Raw genomic sequence first — 24,871 nt, 5'->3', positions numbered from 1 at the left:
TTATGATTTTAACAAGTTAAAAGGATTTATTTAGGATTTATACAATTAGTTACTTTGGAGAGAAGAGTCATTAAGAAGAGAAAAGAAGGAGAAAGTAATCAAGATGTTATCACCGTCCACCGGCCCTGGCCTCTGGATGTAGTCGGGTGCGTAGGGTCTGTTGCTCCTGCCGCTTCTCTGTCCCGTAGCTGAAGCCGAAGTGCCGAGAGAGGGGGGGGGAAGAAGAGCTGCGCCCTTCTCCTTTTTCTCTTGGAGTTTTATACAGCAGAAGGGGTTCTGTCTTTTCAAAAATCACTGGCACACAGACTTGCTAAAAATAACACAGATTCTGCCATCTCAAGAACTTCTCTTTTAATTATTATCTTTCAGTCCTTGGCACCCTGTTCAATTTATTACCTTTGTCTGGACCATGTACCAGGAGGCGACTGGATAAGCAGTCTTATCTCTAGGAGCTTGTCAAGCATGATATAAAACAGAAGCTAGTTAAGTTTGGGGAAAAAAATCTGTTAATTGAGGATGTTTGGTATATCTTAAAAAGAGCAGAAAAAATACTGATTCGAGAGACATATTTTGTATTTTCAAAGTGTTTACATCAGTATTCCAGTGCTTACATCATCTTATTTATTGATATTTCTGTCATTGATACATTAGCCATTGAATGCTTGTCACTAGCTGCCTCAGGCTGCGGACCAGGACACTCAAGAGACCCAAAGTCATCACATACAGTGTCCCTGAGGGCAACAGGGATTTCTCCACAGAAGAAAGCCTGCAGAACTGGCCCTCTGGAGGTGGGTGAAGTTGCCCCAGGCTGGATTTGGCTTTTTTGCATTAAACACAAAACAGGAGAAGGCAGGAAAGGTGCTGAAGGCTAAATCAAGTGCTGTGCAGTCCATGTGCCCACAAGAAACATTCAGGGGGCAGCATGAAGCATCATTTACCCAGAGCTGTCTGATCACCTTGCCTGGTGCAGACACATTCCCAGCTGCTTGGATGACTTGTCTGCCTGCAGGAAGATTTCATCCCTCTGTGAATCTTTCCTGGGTTTTCCTGGTGTTTTCCTGGTCCTGTGTTGCAGAGACCCTAGGATGGCCTCTGTGAGCTTTAACATCTCACCTTCCTGCTCTGGATTTTTCCCTCTATGAAGGGTAAAATGTTTTGTTGGTGTCCGTTTTGTTTGGTCTAATGGAAATATTAACTGCTGTCCTCATTCTGATGCTCTGTCCATATTCTTTATCCTTTACTGATCAAATAATTAACTCGGGATTTGATTGTTCATAGCAAAAGTGCCAGGTGAATCTGAGTAAATGCAGATATTCAGAGGATTGGTGTCCGCATCTGAGCTGGTGTCCTGGGCTCCTGGGGGAGAGAGGAGGTGCTTGCAAAGCATTACACATTTTTCCCCTAGTATTGCTTAAATTAGGACAGTTGAACTGTGCCCTAGAAGAGCTTTTTCTCCTTTTCTCTGACTGTGAAGAGCCCTGGCTGGCTAATTATCTGGTAGGTAACCACTCACTTGATACCCAGCATTAAGTTAGGTAAATCTAACCCAATATGATTCCCAAAATGAGATCCACAAGAGTCAGGCCATTCTCTAGGCACCATTTGAAAATGCTGAGGCTAAATTTTTCTTTTTTTTTTTTTTTTTTTGTATACATGGGATTTTCATACCACGTTGAAAAGAATTCAAGAATTCTCTCAGGTGAGATCTTTTCTGCAAACTGTGGGATGTAAGTGGTTGTGATGCTGCTGTCAAATTAAATTTTTCTGTATCCTAGAGGCATCCTCCCACTGTGAATGTGTCTGGCTGCTCACAGATAACACATGCCAGATCTCCTCTGGCTGAGCTTGCTTTGGAAGGCATTGATTCAACAGAAGTGTTTTGGGATAATTAAGTGAAATGAAATATTATCATTTATGCACTGCTCAGAGTACCCAGGTGGGAAGGAGCAAACATCCTCTAAGGAGGATACAACTCACCTGTGGCAGCCTTTTGAGCAGAGCTGCAGCAGAGCTCCAAAAAGGCAGTGAAGGGGCAAAGCAAGAGTTTGCTCTCTTAAAGCCTTTTTTTCTTTCTTAAATCAGGCAGAGCTAAGGGGGAAATAAATCCTTCTTTTTAACAGCCAGAGTTTCCCCTCCACCTCCCAGCTTTCCTAGTTCCATTCCTACCTTGTGGTGATGCAGACTGGAGCTGCTTCAGTACCTGAGGAAGGTGCTGTGAGATGGAACAAGGACCACCTGGCAGTTGTCACCTCAACTTCTACACCTCCTTTCTGGGGGGGTTTTGTTGCACCAACACAGGCTGGGAGAAGATTGCAGTTACTTTGCTACCCAGGGTTTTACAAGGCTCCCTCAAGCAGACAGGGAGTTGACAGGGGTGACCAAGTAGTGAGGTTCAGGAGGTGCTGATGGAGATCTGGGGAGCTACAGCAGTTCCTCATCTACTTCTTCAAGTTTTCCCACACAATCTCATGTGCTGTGCAGGTTTTTAACAGGTAGGTCAGCTGAGATGGTGTCTGTGGAACCCCAAGGAGGGTGCACACTGGTGTGCTGGGGCAGGAATGATCCTGTGGAAGGTTGGAGGATCTCAGCTGTTGGGCAGGGAGCATTTCCCAACCTCAGACCACTGTGCATCATGACCCTTATTTTTTAACTCTTCTCTTGTGCTCATAAATCTGCTGACTTGTTGCTTTGAACCATATTCCACTTGGAATTTTTGGTTGTCAGCAGCAAAGAGCCCAAATCCAGCTTTTTTATAGAAGACTCAGTTCTAGCACTGTGGAAATTTGATGGGACATGAGTGCACCAAATACCTTTGTGCCTTTTCCTGCAACTTGTTATTTTGATTTCTCCAATGTTAAATTATAAATTAAATTATACCAACAGCCCCAAGAGCTGCTGGGCTGCAGGGTAAGGAGATTAAGGCTGTGGCCATCCAACTGCAACCTCCAGTCACTGCCTGTGGTCAGTGCATTTTAAAAATAATTCCGTGTGCATTTTTAAAATAATTCCAAAATCAGATGGGTTCCAACTTCAGGAGGTTTGCCTTGGTGAAATGTGGGGCTGCTTAGAGGAATGGAGCTGTTTGCATGAGAGCTATAGACAGGATTGGAAAATAGTTACCTGTTGAAGTCCTAAAGAGAATAAATTCTTTATTTGGGGGATTTATTAGCTGTTTCTGGGGAAAAGGAAGGAACTTTATTTACCTCTCCAAATGAGTGCTAATTTGTGTTGTAATCTGGGCTTCATCAAAGTCAGCACTGTCAACTTAAACAAAGCCAGTTCAGACCTTCAGCTGTAAATCATAGAATGCCAAACTGGTTTGGGTTGGAAGGGACCATAAAGCTCATCCAGTTCCAACCCCCTGCCATGGGCAGGGACACCTCCCATCAGCCCAGGTTGCTCCAAGCCCCATCCAACCTGACCTGAGACACTGCCAGGGATGGGACAGCCACAGCTTCTCTGGGAAACCTGGGACAGGGGCTCAGCACCCTCACACCAAAGAATTTCTTCCTAATTTCTCATCTCAATCTCCCCTCTTCCAGTTTAAAACTGTTCCTCTTCATCCCATCACTCCATGCCTTTGTCCAAAGTCCCTCCCCAGCTTTCCTGGAGCCCTTTCAGGCACTGGAAGGTGCTCTAAGGTCTCCCTGGAGCCTTCTCCAGGCTGAACAATCCCAATTCCCTCATCCTGGCTCCATAGGATATTGGGGGAGGGGGATGTTAATACATTTTTTTGTACTTCCTTCATTCTTAGGTTGATTTTGGATGGTGCTCCTCTTATCTCTTATAGCTATACATAAAGCCAGATATTTCAAGAAAAAAGATGGCTTGTGTCTGGGGCCTGGACCTTTTGTAACTGGGCTGGAAAATGCCACAGACACCAAAGCAACAGTGGTGGGGAAGCCAGAGAAAACTTTTTTCCTAGAATCTTTGTGAGGCACTGACTGTGGCCCAGAGGATGCTGTCATGATTGGTGATGTATGTGGGGACCCAAAACTTCCCTAAAAGCACTGGGATTACACAAGGGGTGAAAACTGAACCATCAAAACTTGGAGGATGTCCATGGGGTGGGTTCTCTTCCTTCAGTTGCTATTTGATCAAGCAAAAAGCATGTGGGAAATAATTCCTGTTAAAGGATTTGATTACATCTTGGAAGTGGTGGGTTAGTGGCGTGCACAGTTGAGAACACCACAAAAAACTCATTAACAAATTGCGTTTGTGCCCACCTAACAAGCTCATCTCTTTTTCTGTCCCAGGACTGCAGGGATGATGGTGGTGGTGCCCAGAACGTGGGCATGCGTGGGATTTTGGTAAGGACTGGTGAGTATTTAATGGAGCTGTCATTTTGAGACACAGTTGCACATTCCAGGATCTGGCCCTGGGCACTGGCAACCACCATGCCTAAAGCCAAGCTTTGCTCTGAGTCCTGGTCTCTACGTTACACATTTTGGGGTGAATTCAGCAGATACATTTCCTTGTCTTCAGCGTGGCAGCCTGTCAAGCCACAGGTTGTATTTAAGTTATATTTAATGTTCAACAAGGGGGCTAAAGCACAGATCCCCCAATTGGTAGCCGGGTGATACAAAGTATCAGCTGAGGGCATCTTACCTGAGTGATTTTTTTTTTTCTCTCTGTCACGGTTTAACACTGGCCCGGCAATTAAACCGAGTAACAGACGCTCTCTATTAATCTCTCTCTCCTCCCTTATAAGAAAGGAGAGAGAATAAGGGAGAGAGACTTATGGGTTGGAAACTAAACTACACAACTTTAATGAAACAGTAATGATAAATAGGAAAAATTACTAAATATATACAAATATACAAGAAAAGGGATACCACATTCCTCCCCCCTTTCCCCCAATAGCTCTCACGTCACCACCGAGGCTGCAGGGCAGCCCTGGGAAAGTCCAGGCTGGACTCCTGGAGTCGGCAGCAGTTGGGAACTGGAGGCAGGAACACACATATATGGGCTGGCACGGATCAGGACCACAGGCAGACGAACGGACGGGATCCTTCCAGGGTGCCGGGGTGAAGGAAAGGGAAGCAGGAAAGGCAGGAAGGGCAGGCAGCCGGAAGCTGGAAATCAGGAAATCTGGCTTGGCCCTCGTGATCCCTCAAATTTATACTGAGGATGACGTATATGGGATGGAATACTCTGTTTGGTCAATTCTGGCATCTATCTTGTCCGTTCCTCCCCAAAGGAGGGATGCAGGTGGGACCTCTTTATGTTTTCTTCAGAGCTGAGCAGTGTCCTTGGCTCTGCATACCAGTCTCTAGCAGTAACTATAAACATCAAGTGTTATCAGTCCTAGAAACACACACTGTCTGAGAAACTTGCTGTTAATTTCAGCAAGTGCAACTACTTACAAGAGACTTAGCTAAAAGCAAAAGTACAAGACAGAAAATCACCTTTATCCTGGCCCAAACCAGGACACTCTCTCTAAAATCCCAAGCTTAATAAAACCAAAACAGAACTGTTAGTCTGAGACCTTAGAGTAACAAAATCTAAAATAGCAGTGTAACCTCTGATCACAGAATCACAGAGCAGTTTGGGTTGGAAGGGACCTGAAAGATCATCCAGTTCCACCCCCTGCCATGGGCAGGGACACCTCCCACCAGCCCAGGTTGCTCCAAGCCCCATCCAACCTGACCTGAGACACTGCCAGGGATGGGGCAACCACAGCTTCTCTGGGAAACCTGGGACAGGGGCTCAGCACCCTCACACCAAAGAATTTCTTTTTTACATCTAACCTGAGTCTCCCCTTTTTGCATTTCAAAACCACTACCCATTTTCTTATCACTACACCCCCTTGTGGAAAGGCCCTCTCCTCCACTGATCATTCAGGAACTCTGGTGACATTCCCTAGTAATTACACTGATCATTATAAAAGTCATTTTGCATCAGACAGAAGTGGAACTTTATGGGACTGAGAGATATTATCATTGTGATTGATAATCCTGGTACCATGGCCTGAGTAAGGTCTTTTTGAGGTGGCAGCTGCTCATGCCACATAGTCTGTTATGTTCAAAATGAAAGCCAACACTCTTCCTCATAAAAGCCAGAAGGGAAGATGATAACCTTATCATCTTATCAATGATGTTGACAATATCATTTCAAGAACCTAAAATGTGAATATCAGCAGAGTGAAATCAGTGCATAAGCAACACTAAATTCTGAGCTAAAGTCACCCCTGGAGGAATCTTTGATGAGGTTCAGTGTTTGTTGGAGGAGAACCCGAGATGGGCTTCCTCCTGTCATGTCTGGTTGTAACTGATCTGAGAAGGCTGTAATTCTTAGGGAAAAAAAAAAGATACCCAAGGGAACTTGGTAAATGTATCTTTTTGTTAATTTCTTGCAGGTAAATACCGACCAGCGGATGAAGGCAAAATCAATCCAGCTCCTTACTTAACCTGTGAGAATTTCTCAGAGGCAGTGGAACATATCCTAGAGCATCTGCTACAAGAAAGGGAATATTTGGAAGAAACATCTGTTTTGCATGATTTCCTTTACTCCTTGCTTCAAAAATTAAGGTCCCAGGATCAATGCATGCATGGTGTCAGAAACCTCTCCATGAGCTCCTTCCCCTCAAGCTGTGGAAGGGCAGCACAGTTACAGCAAAGCCCCTTTCCTGTGCTTTTTTTCACAAAGATGTGAGTATGGACTGCAGATACCAGCAGGTGAGACAGAAATTTCCTGAATGACATAGGGAGCATGGCAGGGAGTTCTGTTTATTTTCAGTTTTCAAGAAACAGCTAATGAAAAGCCCTGTCTGGAAAGCATCATGTTCTTTTGCTGAGTAAGCTACACTGAAAAAAAAAAAAACAAAAACCAAACCACACTTGTTGGGAGTTTTTTTGAAGAAAACGGACATGTGAGCAATCCTGACTAATTAGCTTTAGCCAGAGTGAGCTAAGGGCCTTGAGGCCCAGCTGCAAGGTTATTAAAAGATCAGCTGTGTGCAAAAGATAAGGGAGTTGGCAGCAGAAAAGAAGAATAACAGGATGGGAAAGCATCGCATAGACAGCACATAAACAGTTGTATTTAACCAGTTCTGAGCTCCTGAGAAGAAGAAAGTTACAGCAGACAAAAAGTTGCAAACAGGATGCCTGCTATCAACAAAGCAGGACAAGGACGATAAGCAGTACCCTATCGCAACACGACAACAGGTGTGTGAACAGCAACACGCAGCCAATGAACATAAGCCATGAAGACGCCAAGACCATATAAATGTAACGCTTTGCTTAATAAAATCAAGCTTTGTTGCTAACTCATATTGAGTCGTCTCTTTGCTCTGCAAGCCCACCTCCACACACACTGGAAATACTGAAGTAACCAAACCTCAAAGACTAACAAAGCCTTAGTCAGCCTGTAGTGATTTCACTGAGTATGATTCTGCTCTAATTTAGAGATTATGTACATTTAGAAGTGATTTGTAAATTAAAATATCACTGTTCTTTAATAATAACTGCTGTTTATATCTTATTAGAAAAGACCCTGATTTTTTTGTTTTTTGATTTTTTTTGGTTTTCAAATTTTACATAAAATTAAAACTGTCAGCATTTTACAGATGTTTTAATTAGATGCTGTTATTAAAAAGAATGGTACAGAAATAAAAGCCTGGTATTAAATGCCTTGGAGGATGTGAATTTTTGAAATTAGACTTTAACAGAGGTTCTATTAATGCTACAGTTACAAATTTTCACTGTTGTTGGGTTTGGTTGGTTTTTTGTTTCTCTTTAATGTTACAGGAGAAATCCTTCACAAGCCATGGGGACAGATTCCAGTTTTTACACAGTTGGCTGGTAGATCTGTAAAATGAAATTTAATTCTGCAGTACACAGTGCTTTTCTTCTGTGCTAAATTCCCCAGTATGAACCAAGATTGTAATGATGGTAAATAAGTTTTCTGGTCCATTTGTAAACTGTAATAATCAAAAGTCCTTTACAGCTGTTTTACAGTGCTCCTAAGTGTTGGGAAACTGTCTGGAAGAAAACAGACATGTGAGCAATCCTGACTATTTAGCTTTAGCTAGAGTAAACTAAGGGCCTTGAGACCCAGTTGCAAGGTTACTGAAAGATGAGCTATGGGAAAAAGATAAGGGAACTGGCAGTAGAAAAGAAGAATAACAGGATAATGAGGTAGCCAGCAGAAGTTCTGTGAGAAGAGAATTTGTGTCCAAGATATAGCCACCTGCAAGATATCGTTATATAAAAAAAGGCTCTATATAAAGCGAGTGTCCACTGTTAATAAAACGACTTCACTTTAACCATATTGGTGACTGCGTGTCGTCCTTAAGCCTCCGCGGATTTTTTCCCACACCTAAGTGTTAAATTACTAGATTATGATTATACATTACCTTATTGAGAAGACAGTTTTGTGTTAATGAACCATGCTTGTCCTTGTTAAGAAGAATCACCCTGATGAATGACTGGGAAGCTCTCCGGACATGAAAAATTGTCTGTCTGCAGTCTCACATGGTGGGTGGTTCCTTACCTTCACTTTTACTCTCTGCCCAAGATGGAATGTGGGGATGGAGTAGACTTGGCAGTAGGAACAGCAGAAACAATAAACCCCTGACCCCTCAAGAAACATAAAACCATGGAATAATCTGGATTGGAAGGGACCTCCAAAGGTCACACAGTCCAACCCCCTGCAGTCAGCAGGGACACCCTCACCTAGATCAGGTTGCTCAGAGCCTCCTCAAGCCTCACTTTGAATATCTCCAGGGATGAGGCCTTAACCACCTCCCTGGGCAACCTGGGCCATTGTTCCACTCCCTTCATGGTACAGAACTTGTTCCTAACATCCAATCTAAATCTGCAGAGCCTGACCCCCCCTGGCTCCAACTTCTTCTCAGGGGGTTGCAGAGAGCCAGAAGGTCTCCCCTCAGCCTCCTTTGCTCCAGGATCAACACCCCCAGGTCCCTCAGCTGCTCCTGGGCAGACTTCTGCTCCAGACCCTTCCCCGGCTCCGTTGCCCTTCTCTGGACACACTCCAACCCCTCAATGTCCTTCTTGTCCTGAGGGGCCCAGAACTGAGCCCAGGATTCCAGGTGCAGCCTCACAGGGGGACAATCCCTGCCCTGCTCCTGCTGCCCACACAGTGCCAGGATGCATGTCCCTCTTTACTGTTCTCACCCTGCAAGACCTCAGGCATGGAGTGGCCACTGTCCCTGCAGTGTTGTCTCGCCTGGCTCAGCAAGCTGTAGTCCAGATCTGTTCTCAGCTCCACTCCTCCACTGTTGCTCAGAGGGGGCAGTCAGTGCTGGACCATCACCCGCTGTGCCTCTTTATTTGGCAGGTCCACCAAAATCCTCTTTTCCAACTGCCTCAGCATGGCAGAATCCCACTCCCTGCAAGCAAAAGGGAAGAAGAACTCTCTCTTCCTGCCTCATTGCAGAGACCTGGTGTGGACAGCAAGCCTGGCTGCAGGCACTGACATTTTAGAATCCCACCTGTAACTGGCATCCTTGTTTTGACCAAAAAAAAAAAGGGATTAATTTCCCATGTATTCCCATTCAGTGTGTTAGTGTTTTGCTGGGTTGTGACAAAGAGGCTTCACAGTAACCACCAGAAGCTGTAGCTATGTTCTTCCCTGGCTCTGATACTCTTCTGCAGGATGTCCATCAGTAACAACCTTTCCTTTTTGCCCTTTCCTGTTAAAATTGCCTGTCTGGGGCTCTGCCAGGACTAATTAATTGCTGCTTTGTAAGGACGGATGTTTAGTAGGTACAAAACACAGCCTGAAGGCCTTGGATGCCAGGGCCATGTTTATGGCAGAACAAGATGTTGATCTGAGACTGCTCTCGTAATACAAATTATAAATAAGACAGCCCCAAAGAGTTATCCTTTGAGATATCCTTAAGAGAGTATCCTTATAAAAAGAAGAAGGATCACATGAAGAATGGACAGGCTGGATTTGTCAATGAGCCAAAAACCTGTCAACATCAGCACAGATAAAGGTGTTTTGTGAAAAGGAGAGGAGAGGAGAGAAAGGAAAAGGGAAGGGAAGGAAAGGAAAAGGGGAGGTAAACCACAAAAATAATGGGAACTACTCTTCATTTTTACTTGCTTGTGGTGCACAAAGGAAACCTGGAAAAAAAAGGGATGTTTCTACCTGTTCCTTTCTCAACACATTTCATCACCATCTAGAAATAGCCCTTATTGCCAGTACCACTGATCCAGTCAACCATCAGGAGCCCAGGTAACTCCAGCTCCTCTAAGACATGCATCCAACAAGTTCATTTTAATTTAGTTTTTTCCCCCAAGTGCTCAGTTGTTTGCATCTAAGGGTAACACAATGGATACAAATTCCCACTCCAGTTAATCCTCATGGAAAGGGAACAAGTCTACAAGTACTCCAGTCATCCACACAGTTTTCAAGAAGTACAATATATTGTACTACTATGCTACAATATATTTACTCTTAGGAGTCTAGTGCCTTCCAGGAGCTTCTCTGAGCTATTATCCTTCCAAGTGCTGTAGCAGTCTTTCTCTACTGGCCCCATTCAGTCAGAGACTTGTTATTTCAGTTGAAAATATATTGCAGCCCTCACACCTGCCAGGAAACTCTCATCAAGGGGAAACTCACTCCACTGTGTCTTGTGCAGAGAGAAAAGTGGGAGCCCTGAGCACTGTTGCCACCCTTGTTGGCTAAGCCAGCTCTTGGAGGTCTGCACCCCTGATCTGGGACTGTAGGAACACTGAAATAAACCTGCTTCTACCTTTCCTGATTCCCTGGGTGAAATCCTTTCACCAGCAAAGTCAACATTCAAGAACCACTGCTTGTATAAAACTCTTCTTTAATTCACAGGGAGCTCAAAGGCAGCTCAACTGTTGGACCAAGCCCAGAGGAGACCACGAAGATGCTGGGAGGGCTGGAGCAGCTCTGGAGCCAGGCTGAGAGAGTTGGGGTCGTTCAGCCTGGAGAAGAGAAGGCTCCAGGAAGACCTTAGAGCACCTTCCAGTGCCTGAAGGGGCTCCAGGAAAGCTGGAGAGGGACTTTGGACAAGGGCATGGAGGAATGGGATAAGGGGGCATGGTTTCAAATTGAAAGAGGGGAGATTGAAATGAGATATTAGGAGGAAATTCTTTGGTGTGAGGGTGCTGAGCCCCTGTCCCAGGTTTCCCAGAGAAGCTGTGGCTGCTCCATCCCTGGCAGTGTCTCAGGTCAGGTTGGATGGGGCTTGGAGCAACCTGGGCTGATGGGAGGTGTCCCTGCCCATGGCAGGGGTTTGGGAGTAGATGATCTTTCAGGTCCCTTCCAACTCAAAACATTCCATGATTCTGTGTTTCTTATTTATTTCTTTCATCCTTACAGACTGTCCTTATTTTTCAGTAGCCAAAATTTTCTACCCGCATAGCGCATAATAAAGAAAACCAAAAATGGGCTCCCAAATCCCCACCTAGGTACCTGCTTAGGTTTTACACAGACCTGAACGCTCCTGGCTGCCAGCTATGAGGGAGTAGAAGTGTCCCTCTCCCCAGGGAGGACCTCTTGGTTTAGGAGAGCTTGTTCCACATGCAGTGAGCCAAGGACAATGGAAGCAAAGATTAGAAAACCACATCAGTAGGAACTCAGAAGACAAGAGGAATTCACTCATATCCACCCCATTACTTCTGATCAAGGGCTCAGAAGTCAATAGCTCAGGATTAGCCAATCAGTGGCTGTGGGTGTATCAATACTATTATTCATATTTTTAGGCTATTTTAAGATTCCATTCAACATTCAGTGCAATGCCTCTTGCACAGGGGCCCACCCAGAACCACATTAATCCACGCTCTCCTTCCAAACGTATTTTTTCAACTGAACTACTCAAAACTGCTTTGCTTGGCTGGAAAAAAGTGCCTTTGGCTGTAGCAGACAGAACTTCCTTGGGGCCCGGTGCTTCGAAGTCAAGCAGGTGTTCTTGTTGGGGTGCACAAACAGTGCTCCAACCTTGTCGCCTTTAGACTTGGCTAGCCTTGTTCAGTGCTTGTGCTCCGGACTCAGCTAACCTCCTCCTCTGGCTGCTCGAGAGTGAGCTGGGCATGCACTCTGAAGCTCACCTTTTATTGGTTGCCCAATCCTGCTCATGCACAGTTGGGGTAGGCCTTAAATGGGCACAGGTGGGCTTGGCACAAGCTCACGCCTCCCACCTCGTAATTAGCCACACCTGATTGCCTCATTGCCTCATTTCACTACACTTCCCCCCCCCCCCCTTTTTTTTGGGGGGTTTTTTTGTTTTTTTTTTTTTTGGAAAAGAACACAAACAACAAGCAAGAAAAAATATACGATGTCCAAAGGTGCGAGTTCAGCAAGGTTATTCAGTTTGAGCTGCTGGACGATGCGCCGTTGTTGGAAATGGGTGCTGAGTTGTCCGTTGGAGATCCGGTCGCGGCAGGGCGTGTCCATTTACTGGGTACCCAAAGAGGTCCGGAGTCTGTGGAGACACAGCTATAGCCTTTTCCAGTAAACAGTAACGGCCTGGGCCCTACCCATTGACCTGTAGAAGGATCCTTGTAGTTAATTTGTACTTCTGGCATGCGGTTGATTTTTTGGGACGAGTAGTGTAGTAACACGGGAGGTTGTTGGGAATCACGGCTTAGGCTAAGAAAGTTCAATGTAAAAAGCACTTTGCTAAACCGCATCTGTGGGTCCAAATCTTTGCTGTCTTTTTGCTTTTGTAACTATGTCTTCAGGGTGCAATTAGCTCTTTCCACTATCGCCTGGCCTGTGGACGAATGAGGGATCCCTGTAATGTGTTTTACTCCCCGAGTGGCAAGAAACCGCTTGACCTTTCCGCCTATATAAGCAGGCGCATTGTCAGTTTTTACTACTTGGGGGACCCCCATTACAGCAAAGCAATTGGTCAGGTGATGGACCACATGCAAGCCCTTCTCCCCTGTCTGAGCCGTGGCCCAAAGCATGCCTGAAAAGGTATCTATTGATACGTGGACATATTTAAGTCGTCCAAATTCCGGAACGTGGGTAACATCCATTTGCCAGATCTCTCCTGCTTGCAACCCACGTGGGTTGACTCCCACTCCTAGTGCAGGGCCAAAATGTGCGCACTGGGGGCATGCTTTAACAATCCCTTTGGCATCTTCCCACGGAATTGCAAACATGCGCTTCAGCGCCTTGGCATTTTGGTGAAATAGGGAATGACTGTTTTGAGCCTTCCCAAACTGGCTTACAGGACCCTGCATTCCTAGGCTGACCAGGGAGTCAGCCCTTGCCTTTCCTTCTCCTAGGCCTAAAGATGGTTTATGGCTACAGATGTGCAAGATGCAGCACGGTTGTGTGCGATTTTTCAGTACACGCTGTAATGTAAGAAAGAGCTCTAATAGTCGCTGGTTTTGCACTGGCTTAACGAGAGCATCCTCGATACGGTTCGCCACTCCTACAGCATACTGCGAGTCAGAGACGATGTTAAGGGGGACACGTCGCCATTGTGTTAAGGCCCAAATGATAGCCAGTAGTTCCAGAGTTTGCAGATTGTCTTTGTCGGTGCCCGGAATCGAGTGTAGTTTCCGCTGACCCTCCTCCTGCCATACACAGGCGGCCGTTTTTGACCTTTTTCCAGCATCAGTGAACACAGTGATACCAGGCACTGGACGCTCTGAAACAATTGGTCGTTCTATCCAGCAGAACTGGCTAATGGCCTGTAGGTGCCTGTGTTTTGGGCCTCTGTGACGGATGTCTCCAGAATATTTGAACAAGGCAAGTTCCAATGGTGTAGAGCGTTGCAGCAACCAATCAAAATCAATCGTTTTGATAGGAATGCTGATCCAACCCGGCTCTCGACCATCTACTTCAAGGCAACGCTGTCGTCCCTTCCGTATCAGGAGCGCTATGATTTCAGTTCGCTGCCAGATACCTTTTTGAGCCGTGTGGGGTGGGAATAGCCATTCCAAGATAGCTATTGGGTCTGATCCCCGAGAGTTCTGATTACAGCTTCGATCATAGTCATCATAGTGCTGCTTCCTGTTTTCCCTTTGCCAATTGAAGTCCTGTAGTAGCAGTGCGAAAGGGAACAAAGGGTGATTGCATATCCAGATTCCGATGGGTTGAGTGGCATCTTGACGGTCTGCAAAGCCGGTTGCCAGTTTGTGGACGACCCGTTTTAGCGCATTGGTATGCTCATCGGTCCAGTCCACTAGTGCATCTGGTCGCGTGCCCCGCAATAGTGACAGGAAGGGGTGGATATCAACATTGGTGAGACCTATGATGGGTCGAACCCATTGAAGCTCGCCCACTAGCTTCTGGGCGTCATTCAATGCTTTGACCGAGTTGATTACCTCTAGCTTTTGCGGTCTGACCATGGCATGAGTGACTTGCCACCCTAGGTAGCTCCAGGGCGATTGTGACTGTACTTTCTCAGGAGCTACAATTAATCCTTTCGCCTTTAGTCGAGCGGTCAGCATCTGACTAATGTTGTCGGGGAACGGGGCTTCCTGGCAAAGCAACATGTCATCCATAGAATGATAGATCAGGGTGTCCGGCATTTCTTTTCGAATCGGCGAGAGTGCCCAAGCCACATACAACTGGCATATTGTTGGGGAGTTCCTCATCCCTTGGGGGAGCACTACCCATTCGTACCTTTTGGAAGGTTCGCTCTTGTTAATCGATGGGATGGTGAAGGCAAAGCGAACCGTGTCCTCGGGATGTAAGGGAACGGTAAAGAAGCAGTCTTTGAGATCAATTACCAGAAGGTGCCAATCTCTGGGTAACATGGTGAGTAAGGGCAGCCTGGGTTGGAGGGCACCCATCGGCCACATCTGGTTGTTGACCTTACGTAAGTCATGTAACAGCCGCCATTTCCCCGTCTTCTTTGGGACTACAAAAATGGGAGTGTTCCAAGGGCTGACGGATGGCCGAATGTGTCCCGCGTCCAGCTGCTCTTGCACCAGGCGGTTGGCAATTTCTAGCCGCTCTTTAGATAGGGGCCACTGCTCCACCCAGACAGGGATGTCTGTCTTCCACCAAAGCCTGGGGATTGGCGGCACTTTTGCAGTGGCCCTCATTAAAAATGTTGAGGGGGCTGGGTGGGTTCGGGAATGGAGAGAATGGCCCCTAACTGGCTCATGACCTCCCTGCCAACCAACCCTCCAAGTTGTCCTGGTAGCGGCAACACATAGGGTCGTACGGTCACTGCCTGTCCTTCGGGGAACCTCAATTGCACGGGGTTAAGGGCTTGAAGGGGAGTGGAACCACCGCCTATTCCCTGGACAGCATCGAGGGCAGTGATGAGTTTCCAATGACGAGGCCACACATTGTGGTTGATTATTGTAACATCAGCCCTGGTGCCCATCATCATGGAAAGAATCTTGACTTCACTACCAGCAGCCAGTTGTACAATTACAATAGGCCTTGTCTTCATCTGTTGCACTAAGGTGACCAGAGTGCTTCCAGAAGATCCAAAGCCTTGGGTGCCTCGTGCCACGGGAGCGTTCTTCCCTAAGTTAATTTTTGGGAGAAGGACCAGTTGTGCTAACCGAGTGCCTGCTTTGATTATCAGGGGGGGCGTTAATGTGAAACAAGTGATCATGATCTCCCCTGTATAATCCGCATCAATTACTCCTGGGAGCACAACAAGTCCTGCGATGCCAGTAGAAGAACAGCCAATCAGTAAGGCTCCAACCGTACTATTCTCTTGGTACACTGGTCCATATATTCCTGTTGGGATCCGCTGCACTTGGGTTGTCGTCAGAGTAACATCTATTGCTGCTGGGACGTTGAGACCCAGGCTTCCCCTTGTGGCTGGGGCGGGGAGCCGGTGTAACGCATTGGCCCGGCTACTTGTGTCCTGGCGCGGGGGCCCTTCGCGCTGCTCCTCCCGTTTTTTGCAGACATATACGCTGAATTGTTGTGATTGTCCTTTTGGCATCGATCACACCACACTGTGACCGAGCAAGCTCTTCTTGTATGGCCTCTGGCTCCACATCGATAACAAACAGGGGTGAATTTCCTTGATCGATTCCCTCTTCTGTCTAGTTTTTGTGCAACTGCCGCGAGAAGTTTCTGGATGGGTTCCATGGCGGCGGCAAAGGCACTAGCCATACCTTGGCTTTGCTGTGTTTGGGCTGCCCTGGCAGCCACTTCTAGCATTTCTGAGACATCAGCAGTTTTTGGTAGGGTGGAAAACAGCGACTTCATTCTTGGATTTGCATTTTCAAATGCCAATAATTTAAGCACAGACTCTTTTTGCTCTGTTCCTAGATCAGTTTGGGCCATGACAGATTGATGAAGTCGGTCAATAAAGTGCTGAAAAGGCTCATTCATCCCTTGCTTGACAGCGGTAAATGAGGGAAGTGGAGTAGGCTCTGGAACAACATAGAAGGCTTGGCGGGCTAGATGTGCAGCGATGTGGTGGAGTGCAGTTGGGAACTGGAGCTGGATTTGGATGTCCCCATAGCGTCCTGAACCCGTGAGCATCTTGGCGGTTACCCCTAACAATGGATCCCCAGGTGCTCGAGGACGGTTTGCTTCTACCTGGGCCAGGCGCTCCCACTCTTTGGTCCAGATGATTTGCTGGGAGGGGGTGAGCAGGTACTTGGCCAGATTATGACAGTCATGGGGGCTATTAGTATCGGCAGTGAAAAGCCAATCCAGAACGGCCCTACCACTTTCTGTCTTTAGTCCTCCCTCCTTCAAGGTCTTTTTGGCCTGTTGCAGGGTTTTCCAGGTGTGTTGTTCGAATTGAGGTGGCCCGCCATTATTATTAAGTAAAATGGGACAAGCGATGGTGCTAGCTTCCCATTCCCCCTCGAGGATGGCATCACGCACAAAACCAGACCATCTTCCAGGTCGAGGTTTATCAGCACCTTTAATGCCTTGTTTGTTCTGCGGTGCTTGCAGTGGGGTTAAAGCGTCCTCGTCATCATCAGAGAGGGTGGATGGATCCCGGTATTTGTGAAAAGATGACCGTTGTTCCATGTCTTTAACCCTCTTTTCCAAGGACTTCAACACCTGATTTGTTTGATCAAGGAGGGCTTTTATTTTGTCCTCCAGGCCGGCGGGTGCAGCTGGTGGGGTGGCTGGGGTGGCCGCTTCTTTCCCCTTTTCCTTCTCTGGGCCGGGAAGTAGCAGTAGGGGCGGTTTTAGGTAACAACTGGGACCGCTCATCTCGGGGGCGCAGGCTGTCAGTGCCTTCGCGTTCTCCTGTATTTCGTTTTTGTTGCCCGAAGTGGACACTTGTTCCTCTTCCTCCGGCCCGACGTCCGACAGAAAGTCAGCTATGGAATGGTGCACCTTTCCCGACATGCCTTTAATGGCGAGGCCTTTGTCCCCTAATCCCAAGAATGCCTTCCAAGTCCTACCATCCTCAGGAGGAGGAGTAGGTAGCGGAGGTGCTGTGGGGACAACATTAGTCTCTGCTTCTGGCGGGGGTGCCGCGGGAGCAACATTGGTTTTTGGTATAGGCATCGCAATGGTGGTAGCAGCAGTTTTTGCTTCGGCTTTTATTTCTCTTAACGCATTAGTTATTAACCTCCATGTATCTTCTAAGGCAATTTCATGCCTACATTTCTCTTGAGTGTGGAGGTCCCACATTAAGTTGCCGATCTCTTGCCAGAGTTCCCACGCAGCCGATGCAGACGGGGTGGAGGAGAGTTCTTGCTCTTCCGCCCATGTCATTGACTTCTCTGGAAGCTTCTCATTCGCAGGGGCACTCAGTGACAGTCCCATTTTTTCTTTTGGTGAGTCAGCAATAGAGAGAAGGCAGCGATTCTTCTTACCTGACTCGGGCTTCCCGGCTCCGGCTAGCTCTATCCTGGCTCTTCTGGTTCCTTGTTGGTGTTGTGTTGCGCCGAATTGGCTCCCTTTTTCCTGGTCCGTCTGAGCAGGGGCTAGACCGTGGTCTATGCCCGCATTCTCCACCAGATGTAGCAGACGGAACCTTCCTTGGGGCCCGGCACTTCGAAGTCAAGCAGGTGTTCTTGTTGGGGTGCACAAACAGTGCTCCAACCTTGTCGCCTTTAGACTTGGCTAGCCTTGTTCAGTGCTTGTGCTCTGGACTCAGCTAACCTCCTCCTCTGGCTGCTCGAGAGTGAGCTGGGCATGCACTCTGAAGCTCACCTTTTATTGGTTGCCCAATCCTGCTCATGCGCAGTTGGGGTAGGCCTTAATTGGGCACAGGTGGGCTTGGCACAAGCTCACGCCTCCCACCTCGTAATTAGCCACACCTGATTGCCTCATTTCACTACATTTGGCTGTTACTTACCCATATTCTCATCCTCTGTATAAATGGGGAAAAAATTCTCAGGGTTTAGAGGTGCCCATACAGGTACTCTGAACTGCCCTTTCAGGCAAAGAACAGCCAGAGCCTCTGCAAATACCCTACAAACTCTGAATTATATTTTTGTCACTTCTCCTACTTCAGAGAACTCCTAGAGTGTCCCCCAAGATCAGTTTCAGAGAATCATAGACCAGAACCATGAAGTTGTTTTGGTTGGAAAAGACCTTTAAGATCATCAGGTCCAACTGTTCACCCATCACTGCCAAAGCCACCCATGGCCCTCAGCACCACATCTCCACAGCTTTGAAAGCCCTCCAGGGATGGGGACTCCACCCCTGCCCTGGGCAGCCTGGGCCACGCTCTGACAACCCTTTCCAGGGAGAAATCGTTCCCAAGCTCCAATCTAAACCTCCAGGTCAATTCCTCTTGTCCCATCCCTTCTTCCTTGGAAGCAGAGCCCGACCCCCCTTGGCTCCAAACTCCTCTCAGGGGGTTGCAGAGAGCCAGAAGGTCTCCCCTCAGCCTCCTTTGCTCAAGGATCAACACCCCCAGCTCCCTCAGCTGCTCCTGGGCAGACTCCTGCTCCAGACCCTTCCCCAGCTCCATTGCCCTTCTCTGGACACACTCCAACCCCTCAATGTCCTTCTTGTCCTGAGGGGCCCAGAACTGAGCCCAGGATTCCAGGTGCAGCCTCCCCAGTGCCCAGCGCAGGGGGACAATCCCTGCCCTGCTCCTGCTGCCCACACAGTGCTGACACAAGCCAGGATGCTGGTGGCCTTTTGGCCACTTGGGCACCCATGGGCTCATATTCAGCCAGCTTTAAACCAGCACCCTTAGGTCCCCCCCTTGGTGACAGCAGAAGTGCTCAAAGCCACACAAGGAGATGGTGTCAGTGTAATTACTCCCTTGGTGCTTCTCTCTACCCTCCTTCCTTCTCCTCCTCCTGTTTTGCTTCCTACCCTTTTGCCCTCATCCCTGCTCATTCCCCGGGAGACCTCATCTTCAGCTGCTGCCTCACTTTGAATCCCTCCTTTGTGTCTGCCAGGTAAAACACATCCCAGTTTTGCCTCAAATGTAAGATTCCTGCTGCACAGAACCACTGCTCCTTTGTACTGCATCTGCCTAAAGTAGTTTTGGAACAGAAATCTCTACCACTGCTTTTATAACAAACATTTTACAAAAAAAGGCCTGTTCACATTCCATGTTTTATCTCCTTCCTCATCCGTGCTGTCAGGCTTCCATGCAAGATATATCCATGAAAATAACTGATCCAGGCTGCTCCCTTGTCACCTCTGCATTACACAAAGATTATTTTTAAGGAATTCTTTTACAATGGATCTACTTTGGAATTTTAAAGCTAACAGGATCCTATTCTGCCTTTGGCTCATGTTCCCATGGCTCGTTAGGTTTGCTACATAAACCAAAATGCAGCTCCTTAGCAGAGAGATGGTACTCACAGGTGCCACAGGGATGGAAAAGTATTTCATGTAGGAACAATAACTGTTACCTGGAACAGGATGAAGCCGAGTTCTGGGATGCTCCCACTGCACCCAGGTATAGAGCAAGTTACAAAAGAGAGTGCTTAACTTAGAAATGCAAAATTTATTTACAAGTTTTCACTAAAAAAAAAAAAAAAAAAAAAAAAAGGAAATAACATCAAACTCTCCTCCTGGATACACATTACTCTGCTAAGCACTGCAACTGACAATCATTAAGTCCATTTACACATTTTACAGATTTATTTTTGTATGCAACAGCGTATGCTTTAGTCATTAAGACATCAGAAGAAGAGATGATAAACTAAGCTGTTTTCAAGTAATGTAAGGGCCAGGCTTCCTTTGGCCTTCCCCACTTTAAAACAGAAGCTAAAATACTTAAGCAGAGGAACAGACATAAGACTTTACTTAATTTTCTTGAAGGGTACATGAGCATCAGCCTCCTGCAATTCAGACTTGGTACATAACATCAGACCTAACCCAGAAAGTCTTAATTGAGCCAAGATTAATTAGCAATATGCTCTGAGACAGAACTGCCAGACCATGCCCAGTTTCAAATTCAGAAGCTTTTAATTCAACACAGGGAGATGGAAGGCAGATGAAACAGCAGTAACAGAAGAGGCTGCAAATTCACTGTTTTTTTAACAAAGATTTCCCCTCCCACACTACCCAAGCTCAGAGTACAACACACTGATCACCACACAGAAGTTTAACATGTATTTTAATATAATAATCCTTGACAGAACAGTGACAAATGCTAATTACTAATATTACCTGCTAGTCTACATTAACAGAGTCAACCAGGTTTAGGTACAGCTTTTTCAGATTTTGCATAGCAATTCCACCTATTTTCAATTCTCTTCACCATCAGAGTGACACATTCTTGAAAAAGTCCATTAAACACCAAGAGAAAAATCCTGGTCTCAATCAAACCAGGAACAACCAACTTCCAATGTGAACTGAGTCAGGACTCAACCCAGTTAGTTTTATCTCCTTCAATATCCCAACTGTACTTCAATAATTTTTTAACATGTTTGCAGAGCCTAATTTGACTTCTCTTAAACTGTACTGCAGTAGCATTTGAAATTAAAAACAAAAACCATCACTGTTTTCCCTTAATTTCAAAAGAAACTGGGAAGTGTACTGAAGGAAATTCATCCCTGAGTAACGAGACATTTAGAAACTGCATCCTGCTGACAAAAACTGCAATGTGTTATGAGGCAGCTGACAGTATTTAACAGGCAGCAACAGAACTGCTCACAGTCCAACACGTTCTTGCGTTGTTGCATTGATCCCAGTATCTTGTTTAATGAGACTGCAAGTGAGCATGAGGAAATGGGATAAATAGAAATAGTGTCTTTATTGTTTTATCTTGAATTTGTCAATTTTGACAGCTAAATCGTGCTGGATCCCAGAAAACTCAAGAGCAGTGATGGTCAGCAATGTGCATCTTTGGATGTCCACCAGATTTGGCTCAGGGTCTCTTCACCCAAACAACAGGAGGAGAATGACTGTAACTGAGTTCACTGCTATTAATGGCACTGTGGAGAAAGAAGAGTAACGGTGAAATGCTTCTTTTCCATATCACAGGGCAGCAGAGTTTTGTACTATTTTTTAAGGAGTGGAATCTACTGAAATTAAAAAAAAAAACACAAGACACTTCATTTTCTTATGCAAAAATCAGGATTAGTGGAAGGAGCCAGGATCAAAGCCTAGGATACTAAAAATGAGTAGCAAGCAAGAGCATAAGTATTTTTCTGTCACCCATCATGTTTTAACTTTAACCTAATTTTCTCCAAATGAACCCAAAGTCAGCTTCTATCCTTGGGTTTGCTGTGTTTTAGAATGAATGTACCAGTTTTAATTCTGCAGTGGGCAAGAGAGGTAACATTTGTTACTTCCTCATTATCATCACCTATAGAAGAAATTTTATAGTGAAGAAAATTATCAGTAATTTATAATTTTAAGTCTGTCTTTCCCTCCCCCCTATCCTTTGAGGCACGTAAGGCTGACGTACCTTTAAGAACCCCAGGAATTACATTTCCCTCACCAGGTACACCCCATAAAATTGAATTTAGCCAAGGTGAAGCTACTTGCACACTCCAACTGATCACTGAGCTTCCCCCCAGCTCCCAAACTCGGAGGACAGACAAGACCTAGCAGCAGAACCACAACTTGGGAGTCAGGGAATGTTTTACACTTTGCATCAAACTTAGGGCAGCTTAGCTGGGACCTGGGCCCTCCTCCACAGGCGTGAAGGAAGGAGAGAGTGGAGATGAGGAGAAGAAATCACAGCTGTTTGGTCAAAGGAAAAGAGTCAAAAGGCTGATGGCACTTCATTAAAGTAACAAATTAAACTTCATTAGTTTAACAGTTTAAACAAAAGTTTAAAGTTATTTAAACAAAAGTTTAAACAAGCTGTTTAAACAAAAGATTGTCACCACACCTCTCATGACAGTCCGTACAGACCGGATGAGGTTCGTTAGCTGTGCTTTAATTCGAGGTTCCTCTCCAAATCCTCCGATCCCTTGATCACTTCCCCAGCCAACTGTGTCACATAAAAACAGTCAGAAATGTTAGGAAAACCAAAAAAAACCATGCAACAAATGCTATCGGCAATATTGTCACTAAATCCCTCCAGGGATGGGGACTCCACCCCTTCCCTGGGCAGCCTGGGCCAGGCCCTGACAACCCTTTCCAGGGAGAAATTGTTCCCAAGCTCCAATCTAAACCTCCCCTGGCACAGCTTGAGGCTCTTTCCTCATGTCACAGAATCGTTCTGGTTGGAAAAGATATTTAAGATCAGTGAGTTTAACCAGAACTAACATCAGAAAGACAAACTACACACTGACTCACTTTATGTCACAGTCAGATTTTAAAGCAATATAACTGAGGCAGAACACCTGGACCTAGTGACAGGACCAGGGACTTTTTGAGTCTTGCTGGTCACAGCCCTGACCTGTTTGGGGATGGGTGGAGCAGGGAAGGGAGTGGCTGTTGGTATTCCAAACTGGACTGTGCAACTTCTAAGTTTCTCTTCTCCAGGGACAACTTTAAAGGGATTATTTTTTTCCCCTTCCTTATCTCCCTCACTCTGCTGGGGGCAGGAGATGAGTCCTCTCCCTTACCAGCTTCTGCTTCCCACTTGGATGAACTTGGGAGTTATTCCCCTCTCCTGAGTCTAAAGTGGCTTATTAACCCATCCTGGTTTTCTCCAAATCTCCCTTTTCCTCCAGCTGCTTGCTCATCGAGGAAGCAAAAGACAACCCCAAACCAAATTCCTCACAGTGAATCCTACTGGGATAACCATCAGCACTCCAGCCAAAAATTCCAAGCTCAGCATGACCTCGAGATGTCAGGACTCCCTGGATGAGGATATTGGGTAACCTCAGACGATGGGTCAATTTTTTTTTTTTTTTTTTTTTTTTTTTTTTTTTTTTTTTTTTCCCTGGGGCATTGGAGCTCTTTGTGTCGGTGTCTTTTCTGTGTTTTGTGGGGTTTTGTCTTCTTTTAATGGCCGAGGATGCCCGACCTGGGGGATCACCCTTCAGCACCGCAGAAATGCCGGTGTAAAAGCTGAGAAACCTCAGTGAGAAAAAGGCACAAGACGAAAGAAATCACCTCAAGCTGTGACAACACGGCCCAAAATGGAGAGGAAACAGGGGGGCGGGGGAAAAAAAGAAAAAAAAAAAGGAGGAATTACGGAATGAAACCACACAGGGAGAAAACCTGACTTCCAGCCTAAAAACATCAAAGCAATTCTTTGATATTCTACCCACCAACCCCCCCCTGTTACCTTCCCGCTACAGCGTCCCGGGGCGGTTCCTTCCCTTCACCAGGCCCCCCCCGAGCCGGCCTGTGAGGGGAGGAAGCGGCAGGGCCAGGGCCGGGTCTGCCCCAGGATTTCCTTTCTCCCCCCCTTCACCGATCCGTCTCATACCGTGGCGGAGGAACCGCTCCTCGTGTAAGACAGCGATGGCATTGATGATGAGGAGGGCTGCCTGAAGCAGAGAGTACAGAGAGAACGCCATTGCCCCACGCCGCCATAAGACCACAGGGCGGGAGCGGGACGTGGCGAGCGACGGGGGAGGGGAGGAGGAGAACCCCGCCCCCTCCCCCCCTCCCTGCGGGGTTCTTCCCTCAGGAGAAGAGGGAGGTTTTCTTTCCCCTCTTTCCTCAGGACAAAAAGGACATTAAGGTGTTGGAGTGTGTCCAGAGAAGGGCAACGGAGCCGGGAAAGGGTCTGGAGCAGAAGTCTGCCCAGGAGCAGCTGAGGGACCTGGGGGTGTTGATCCTTGAGCAAAGGAGGCTGAGGGGAGACCTTCTGGCTGTCTGCAACCCCCTGAGAGGAGGTTGGAGCCAGGGGGGATCGGGCTCTGCTTCCAAGGAACAAGGGATGGGACAAGAGGAATTGACCTGGAGGTTTAGATTGGAGCTTGGGAACAATTTCTCCCTGGAAAGTGTAAAAAATAGAGGTTTAAAATTGTAATTTATTGTTTTGTTGAGTGTATCTTTCAATTTAATAATGGTTGCCTAGGCTGTTTGTTGAAATAGCATGTTATATCCTGTTATCTTAAAGTGTATGTTTAAGCGTACTTATAAGGAAGAAAAGTCAGAAAAATAAGAAGAGGGGGCCGACCGCAAAAGCCCACGAAAATTCCCGCGAAGAATTCCCTCAGCAACAGGACAAAGCCTGCGAAGAATTCCCTCAGGAACAGAACAAAACCCGCGAAACAAGAACCAATGCTGGGAGAGCCCGCGAAACGAAAACCAATGATAAACTGATAAGAGACTAAGGGGAAGGGGTTTACGAAAAGTATAAAAGAACCGGTTTTACATTATTGAACTTGCGAGCCGGTTGGTAGAGCTGCGACTCCCCGGCCGCCCAGCATGCTGCAGCGCGCTGCTTTACTTATATTTCTCTCAATAAAAAGTTTTATTGTTGATACATCGAGTCAGCATTTTTAACAAAAGGGTTGTCAGGGCCTGGCCCAGGCTGCCCAGGGTAGGGGTGGAGTCCCCATCCCTGGAGGGATTTCAAAGCTGTGGAGATGTGGTGCTGAGGGCCATGGGGCAGTGGTGGCCTTAGCAGTGCTGGGTTAAGGGTTGGTCCTGATGATCTTCAAGGTTTTTTCCAACTGATTCCATTCTCTGAGCC

General features: G+C 46.6%; 1 protein-coding gene and 1 pseudogene across 1 annotated transcript; one reads left to right on the top strand and one right to left on the bottom strand.

The window, feature by feature from the left end:
- The window catches only part of LOC139789126 (haloacid dehalogenase-like hydrolase domain-containing protein 2), a 28,749-nt pseudogene extending 22,075 nt beyond the window's left edge, over positions 1 to 6,674 (top strand).
- A 13,743-nt stretch (positions 6,675 to 20,417) lies between these two features.
- Positions 20,418 to 23,785, bottom strand: LOC139789125 (immediate early response 3-interacting protein 1-like). Its single transcript, XM_071729657.1, has 3 exons — positions 23,654 to 23,785; positions 22,160 to 22,261; positions 20,418 to 21,254 (listed from the first exon to the last, which is right to left on the bottom strand). Exons 1-3 carry the CDS (start codon positions 23,742 to 23,744, stop codon positions 21,199 to 21,201), a joined length of 249 nt encoding a protein of 82 aa, XP_071585758.1. The 5' UTR covers positions 23,745 to 23,785; the 3' UTR covers positions 20,418 to 21,198.
- Between the last annotated feature and the right edge of the window lie 1,086 nt (positions 23,786 to 24,871).

The sequence above is a fragment of the Heliangelus exortis genome, chromosome W, assembly GCF_036169615.1.
Source record: "Heliangelus exortis chromosome W, bHelExo1.hap1, whole genome shotgun sequence".
In the NCBI taxonomy this organism is placed as follows: Eukaryota; Metazoa; Chordata; class Aves; order Apodiformes; family Trochilidae; genus Heliangelus; species Heliangelus exortis.
The sequence above is the reverse complement of the archived record's forward strand: the minus strand, read 5'-3'. Positions and strand labels throughout refer to the sequence as shown.

Excerpts from the sequence above, each read along its gene's own strand:
- LOC139789125 (XM_071729657.1), bottom strand. The coding sequence starts at position 23,744 with ATGGCGTTCTCTCTGTACTCTCTGCTTCAGGCAGCCCTCCTCATCATC. Across the intron at positions 22,262-23,653 it reads GGAGCGGTTCCTCCGCCACG|TTGGCTGGGGAAGTGATCAA; the intron begins GTATGAGACGGA and ends TATGTGACACAG. Across the intron at positions 21,255-22,159 it reads TGTACGGACTGTCATGAGAG|TGCCATTAATAGCAGTGAAC; the intron begins GTGTGGTGACAA and ends CTTTCTCCACAG.